Here is a 7,656-nt window from a genome sequence, read left to right as displayed (position 1 = left end):
TGATGCTGTTTTCACACTTTAGGAAATTCTGATCAGGATGTTGTCACTTTCCCCAAAGCCCACTGTTTGAAACCAGAAAAAGCAAGTCACAAAGAAATTTGGCCCGCTAACCCCTCCACTCACCAAACAAACGAAAACCACACAAGCTCGTAATCCAAAGACTTGACAGGATTCTGGCTCCGGGTGGCCGGTGGCCAGGTGTGTGGTTGAGTCGCTTCACTTTCCCTGGGATCGGTTTGCTCAGACTTTCAGCTCCATTTGTTACTCACCTACTCCTTCATTCCTCTTTGCTTCCTCCTTTCCCACACCTGTCACCATCCTTTCTACCCCTGTCTTTGACTTTTTTCTCTGCTTTCTTACACTACACATTCCCTCACTACGTACTCTGCGCTTTCTCGTCCCAGATTTCGGTCACCAGCTCCTCGGCAGGCCTTTTGGCTTCTTCCCTTTGGTAATCTCCTGCAATTCTCCCGCAACGTCCGGGGTCCTTCTTAAAATGGGGGAAGGGGGGCTCCCACCCTCAGCCCAGGCAGGGGCCCAAAACGTATGCCCGGGTCCCCGCACCTCCTTGCGTCCCCGCGACTCGCTTTCCCCTCCCCGCCCCTCTCTCGGCACCCCGCCCCCCCCCCGCCTCAGCCCTCAGCGCCCAGCTCCGAGGCTCCGGAGTCGCTGGCTGAGTGCACCCGTCAAGGTGCCCGGTCTCTCGCCATCCATTCGCCAGCAGCACGTCGCCAGGGTCCCTTCCCCACACCAAACGCCCCAGCTGCCCGAGGCTGAGGCCGGCTCTTCTTTCTCCTTGGCCTGGGATGCCCACCACGGGCGGGGTCCGTCGCCACTGAGTCCGGAGCCCGGCGCCACCCACGTGTCCCAGAGCGCCGCGCCTGGCCGGCGCAAACCTCTCCAAGGCCACTGGCTTCTCGTCGCTGAAGCTGATTGCAGGCGAAACCCGCACGGGCCCGGGAGCTGCGCGCGGGTCACGAGCGGCACGTGCGGTTTCTCGGCGCTTCGCCGCAGGGTGCGGGTGCCCGCAGAGCCAGCAAGCGAGCGAGGGCCGGAGGAGGAAGGGTGGGCGCGCGGGAGCCACGCGGTGGCGCGGGCGGCGGGACTGCAGTGCCACCTCTCCCGAGAAAGCCCACACACTCACACGCCCGCGCGCGCAAGCACCTACACACCGTGGGCATCGAGAAGCCGAGCCATCGAGAGGCTTTGAGTGCCTGACGCGTTTCAGCGATGGCTTCTGCCCTCAACAGCAAAATTCACGCTCCCGGGACTTGCCCGGGCTCCAAAGCCGATGCCGGAGGTGGCGCCGACTGGAGAATGGACTGTGATCCCGAGATGCACGTGAAAATGTGCAAGAAGATCGCCCAGCTCACCAAGGTAACGTGAGGCGCTGCAGGCCGGCCAGCTGCGCGTCCGGGGCGCCCCGGGCCGGGGAGGGAGTGCGGACGCGCCCGAGGGAGGCCCAGGCAGAATCCGAGCTGAAACTTTGCCTCGGAGGCCAACCCGGAAGGGAAGCGGTCCTAAATGTTGGTGACCTTCTGGAGACACCATCCTAAAGCAGCTGAGAGAAAGGATCCTTGCCAAGGAAACTCCTACAACCTCCACGCTGAGCAGGTGGCCTGTGCTCCCAGGGTGGGAATGTGAATCGAGTTGAATCAGTGCTGTGGGGTGTGTGTGTGTGTGTGTGTGTGTGTGTGTGTGTGTTTCCTTGCGGGCTCTGCTCAAGTGATAGTGCCTGGAATGTTGTGATTTCATTCATCGCCGTACTTTACAGGCGGGGAGGAGGTCATGTGGGCTATTTAAACATTTGATTCATTTGTTGAGCGCCAGCAGCTTGCGTGTCACCGTAGTAAACCTGGAAGGCAGCCCAGGGGACTTACTATCAAACTGGGTACAGAGCATAAATGGGGAAGTGAACGATTCACCATTTAATTACTGGATTACAAAGGACCTCGGGAGGTCAGCCCCTCCATCTCCCTACCTCATCCCAGAGCCCTGATTGAACCTCCAGGAACTGTGATGTCTTCCTTATGAAGACCAGCAAGAAGATGGACACCCTGTCCTTTGTTAGCCCCCTGCAGCTTCCCAATTAGGAGCTCCTTGTGGTAGGTTCCCCTCCTGTGCCTGTTGTGTAGACGGAAAACAACATCCCTCTCTGTCTTTTATACAAGGTCCCGAGTGCTTGAATTTAGCTAGTTGCCTTGGGGTTTCCTTTCGATCTCATAATAATTACTCCTGATAACATGCCTGCTAGTGGAACGTCCGGTCCAGGTTCTGAGTATGGGACATACTCTCTTCCCCAACTATCTTCCTCCCACTTCCCACACCCACTTTTTTGTGGGATCACAGGCATTTTCCTCCCTGACTATTTTGCCAGAAGGAAGAGAGCACAGAGACCTGGAATTGGACACCAGCTGCCTTCTCCTATCCCTCCCATTAACTTCTCCACATTTTTTGCAAATGAGCCTGTATCCAAACAGTGATCTCTCTCTCTCTTTTTTTTTTTTTTTTGCGGTACGCGGGCCTCTCACTGCTGTGGCCTCTCCCGTTGTGGAGCACAGGCCCCGGACGCGCAGGCTCCGCGGCCATGGCTCACGGGCCCAGCCGCTCTGCAGCATGTGGGATCTTCCCGGACCGGGGCACGAACCCGCGTCCCCGGCATCGGCAAGCGGACTCTCAACCACTGTGCCACCAGGGAAGCCCAAACAGTGATCTCTTTAGTCAAGGATGGAAACGGGGGAATGGAGATACTCCTTGGAGGCCTTGGCATGTGCTGCTTGGCACCACTGATCTAATCTGGAGTCATTCAAATAGTGACATCGACCCAAAAAGGTATTGATTTGAGGCGCTGGGCACAGTATAAGGCATCTTCATCTTCAAAGAACCTAAAATATTTTTGGAGAAATAAGGTTGGAGAGAAACCTAAAAGACACTGCTCTGTAATCAGTTGCTAAATTGGATGTTTCAAGTTGTGAGTGCTATAGAAGTAGAAACAAAGGATAAGTCATTATGGGTAAGAACATTTAGGAGAGACTTTATGGAAGAGATGAACCCTGAACTCAGTTTGAATTTATGAAGTGCCTACTGTGTGCCAGGTGCTGTGCTCAATATTGATGGCATAAAACTGAGTAAGATAGGAACCCTGCCCTTGTGATGAGACAAATGTATAAACAGATCATTTCAATATAATGTGGTAATGGTAGTCATTCTGCCCATTAATATTGATATTTTGGCACAATTATTATGTGCCAAGCACTGAAGGATACGGCAGTGAAGAAAGCAGCCATGATCCCTAGTGCATAGTAGGCAGTGTTTCTCAAAGTATATTCTGCATTAGAAATCACAGTTGATTCTTATTATGTAGGGCCCCTCTTTACCATTTTTCATGCTAATTGTTTAAATTAGGCATTTTTAATATTGATATTGATATGCCACCTTTCTTTTGGCTACCTTTTATATGTGATATTTTCCATCTCTTTGTATTTAATCTTTCTGTAAGTTTTATTTTAGTTGTATCTCTGATAGGTGAATTTAATCCATGTGCGTTTACTGTGATAACTAACATATTGGGACTTATTCTTCCATCATATTTTGTGTTTTTCATTTACCATCCTGGATTAGTTAAACGATCTATATTCCCTCATTTTCCACTGCTGGTTTGAGCGCTTCTGGCATTATTCCTATTCTTCTCAGCCTTGTCTTTTATTTTTCCACATACTTTTTTTTCTTTTTTTTTTTTTTTGCGGTATGCGGGCCTCTCACTGTTGTGGCCTCTCCTGTTGCGCAGCACAGGCTCCGGACGCGCAGGCTCGGTGGCCATGGCTCACGGGCCCAGCCGCTCCGCAGCATGTGGGATCTTCCCGGACTGGGGCACGAATCCGTGTCCCCTGCATCAGCAGGCGGACTCTCAACCACTACGTCACCAGGGAAGCCCCTCCACATACGTATTTAACTATAGTTTTTCTAACAAAGTTATCACATAATTCTTTCTCCCTACAAAAGAGCTTTGCATACTTTACCCATTTAACAGCCCTCCCCTTTCCCATCTTGTCATTGTTGTCTAAAGTTTTTTACCTTTTAAAATTTACAATCGTTTTTATACTTGAGTTCATTAAATTTACTGACATTTCACCAATTCTTCTACTCCCTATTTTTTTCTTGAATCCACAGCCTTCTCTTTCGGTTCACTTTTCTTCTAGCTGAAGTTCATCATTTAATAGTTCTTTCCGTAGGGGTCTTGGTGGGGTAAGAAATTCTTTGTGTATTTGAAAATGTCTGTATTTTGCCCTCACTGTTGGATGGTTGTTTACTTGGGTATAAAATTCTAGTGATGGGACTTCCCTGGTGGTGCGGTGGTTAAGAATCCGCCTGCCAATGCAGGGGACATGGGGTCAATCCCTGGTCCGGGAAGATCCCCCCACATGCTGTGGAGCAACTAAACCCGTGCGCCTCAACTACTGAGCCTGTGCTCTAGAGACTGCGCATGCCACAACTACTGAAGCCCGCACACCTAGAGCCCGTGCTCTGCAAGAGAAGCCACCACAATGAGAAGCACATGCACCCCAATGAAGAGTAGCCCCCGCTTGCTGCAACTAGAGAAAGCCCACGCACAGCAACGAAGGCCCAACACACCCCAAAATAAATAAATAAAATAAATAAATTAAAAAAAATTTCTAGTGAACAGCTGTTTTCTCATAGCACAGTGTTGATAGTGTTCTATTGTCTTCAGATACTAATTGCTGCTGGTAAAAATCCTACTGCCAATCAAATTTTCATTCCTTTGTAGATAATCTGCCTTTTCTATTGGTAGCATTTGTGTATGTGTATTTTGACGTTTAGCAGTTTCATTAGAACTCTCTAGTTGGTAGTGAATGTACTTTCTATTGAAGACTCAGGTGCTCTCTTTAATTCTGGAAAATTATCAATGATTTTGTGTTCAGATATTGTTTCTCTGTCATTGCCTCCATTCAGTTTTCTGCAACTGCCATTAGGTGAGTTAAGGTCGCCTCTCCATCCATATCCTAAAATGTTATTAAAGATCTTTTTGTCTCTATTGTATCCTGGTGAATTCCTTAATCCTGTCTTCCTATTTCCCAATCCTCTAAATAATATGTCCAATCCAGAGTTTTTCCCATCTTTTAAGTTTTATTTATTTTTAACATTTATTTATTTATTTATTTTTGTCTGTGTTGGGTCTTCGTTGCTGCACGCGGGCTTTCTCTAGTTCTGGAGAACTGGGGCTACTCTCTGTTGCGGTGTGCGAGCTTCTCATTGTGGTGGCTTCTCTTGTTGCAGAGCACGGGCTCTAGGGGAATGGGCTTCAGTAGTTGTGGCATGCAGGCTCAGTAGTTGTGGCTCGTGGGCTCTAGAGCACAGGCTCAGTAGTTGTGGCGCACGGGCTTAGTTGCTCTGAGGCATGTGGGATCTTCCTGGACCAGGGATCGAACATTTGTCCCCTGCATTGGCTGGCAGATTCTTAACCACTGCGCCACCAGGGAAGCCCCATCTATTAAGTTTTAGAATTACATTTTTCATTTCTAAGATTGCTGTTCTTGCTTCCTTTCTGTCTGATTTTGATAACTTCTTAATTTTTATAGCTTTATTGAAGTATAATTTACATACCATAAAATTCATCTAAACATACAATTCACCATCTTTTAGTAAATTTACAGAGTTGCTGCTCCATAACCATAATCCAGTTTTAGGACATTTCTATCACCATCCTTTGTATCCATTTGTAGTCAGTCCCTGTTCCTACCCCAATGCCAGGCAACCACTGATCTACTTTCTGTCTTCATAAATTTATCCTTTCCATTTATATCAGTGAAACGATACAACATGTATTTCCATCTGGCTTTTTTCACTTAGTTGCTAAATCTCAGCATCATGTTTTTGAGGTTCATCAATTGTTGTAGCATATGTCATTCATTCATTCCCTTTTATTACTCAGTAGTATCCCATTGTATGGATACACCATTTTCTGATGATCACATTCCCCAGTTAATAGGCACTTGGATTGTTTCCACCCTGGGGCTATTATGAATCACGCTGCTACAGACATTACATTCCTGCGCACACATTTTTGTTACTCTTGGGTAACAAAATTACTCTTGGGAATGGGATTGTTGGGTTGTATAGTAAATTTATGTTTGACTTTCTAAGAAACTGCCAGATGACTTTCCGAAGTGACTGTACCATCTTACATTTTCCAGCCTACTTTTCCAGGAGGATCAAGTACCACCCCAGGCACCCAGTTCTCAAATACAGTGAAGTGCACGGCTCCCTTTCCTCCTCTGTGCACTCACTTCCCTCTGATATTTCCTCTCCTGAAATGACTTCATCTCTATACGTTGAATTCTACTTATCTTTTAAGTCTCACTTCCCCCAAGAAAAATCTTTGAAAAAAATCTCACTTTTGTAATTAATCATGTATTCATTAATCACTAATTGTATACTCGTTATTTCTTTCTTATTAATCTGTTTTTCCAGAAGTTTGTACAATGTCTGCCACATAGTAGACCCTCAGTAAGCTTGTTAAATTTAAAGTTTCTGCCTACGGATTTGGTTAATATTTCTTTCATCATGCTTATCCATCTGATATTATAGTTGATTTGTATATAGTATGTCCCTTAAGATAATAAGCTCCTTAATTTATTCACAATCCTTTGCACCTGGTAAACACTCATTATGTGGGGTTTTGGGGGGGGGTTGTTTTTTATATTTATTTTTGGCTGCGTTGGGTCTTCGTTGCTGCACACAGGCTTTCTCTAGTTGCGGTGAGTGGGGACTACTCTTCGTTGTGGTGCGCGGGCTTCTCATTGCTGTGGCTTTTCTTGTTGCAGAGCATGGGCTCTAGGCACGTGGGCTCAGTAGTTGTGGCTCGTGACCTCTAGAGCGCAGGCTCAGTAGCTGTGGCGCACAGGTTTAGTTGCTCTGCGCCATGTGGGATCTTCCCAGACCAGGGCTCGAGCCCATGTCCCCTGCATTGGCAGGCAGATTCTCAACCACTGCGCCACCAGGGGCGCCCTCATTATGTGTTAGTGTAGCAAATAAATATTCATTTACACGGTGGTCCAAAGTCCAGGATGCACATTAAAATCACCTGGAGAGATTTTAAAAACACACCAGTGAGGCGATAACTAAATGCAATGTCTGATCCTAGACTGGGTTGTATCCTGGAGGTAAAAATGCTACAAGGAGATGATTGGGTCAGTTGACAAATTGAATATGATGATAGAGAAAATTAAAGTATTCGTATCAATGTTAAAGCTCCTGGCGTTGACAAGTATACCATGGCTGTGCAAGAAAAATATCCTATTCTAAGAAAATGCACCTTGAACTTATTTTTAAGGAGGTGAGTGTGATGTCTTACTCTCAAAGAATTTTATTTTATAAATAAAATAGAGGAAATAAAAATAGAGAGCAAATGATAAAACAAATGGGACAGAATGTTAAGAATAGGTAAATGGTATGTGATGTTCTTTGTACTATTCTTTTTCTGGCAGTTTTTTTCCTAAGTTTGAAATTATTTCTAAATAAAAGTTAGAAACAAACAAAAGGAATACAATGCCCGGGCTCCATCTCAGAAGGAGAGGAGAGAGAGGTGACAGGCACTGCTATTTTCTGAAGCCCCTTAAGATCTCTAATGTTCACACA

At 46.6% G+C, this 7,656-nt stretch overlaps 1 protein-coding gene across 1 annotated transcript in view; it reads left to right on the top strand.

Annotated features, from left to right (window-relative positions):
- The first annotated feature begins 931 nt into the window (after nucleotides 1–931).
- Nucleotides 932–7,656, top strand: part of FAM184B (family with sequence similarity 184 member B) — a 114,799-nt gene continuing 108,074 nt past the window's right edge. The window contains exon 1 of the mRNA XM_030864287.2: nucleotides 932–1,377. Coding sequence (XP_030720147.1) covers nucleotides 1,231–1,377 — 147 coding nt within the window. The 5' untranslated portion in view covers nucleotides 932–1,230. The remainder of the gene's footprint in view (nucleotides 1,378–7,656) is intronic.

The sequence above is a fragment of the Globicephala melas genome, chromosome 5 (assembly GCF_963455315.2).
Source record: "Globicephala melas chromosome 5, mGloMel1.2, whole genome shotgun sequence".
Lineage (NCBI taxonomy): Eukaryota > Metazoa > Chordata > Mammalia > Artiodactyla > Delphinidae > Globicephala > Globicephala melas.
This window is presented reverse-complemented; position numbering and strand designations above follow the sequence as displayed.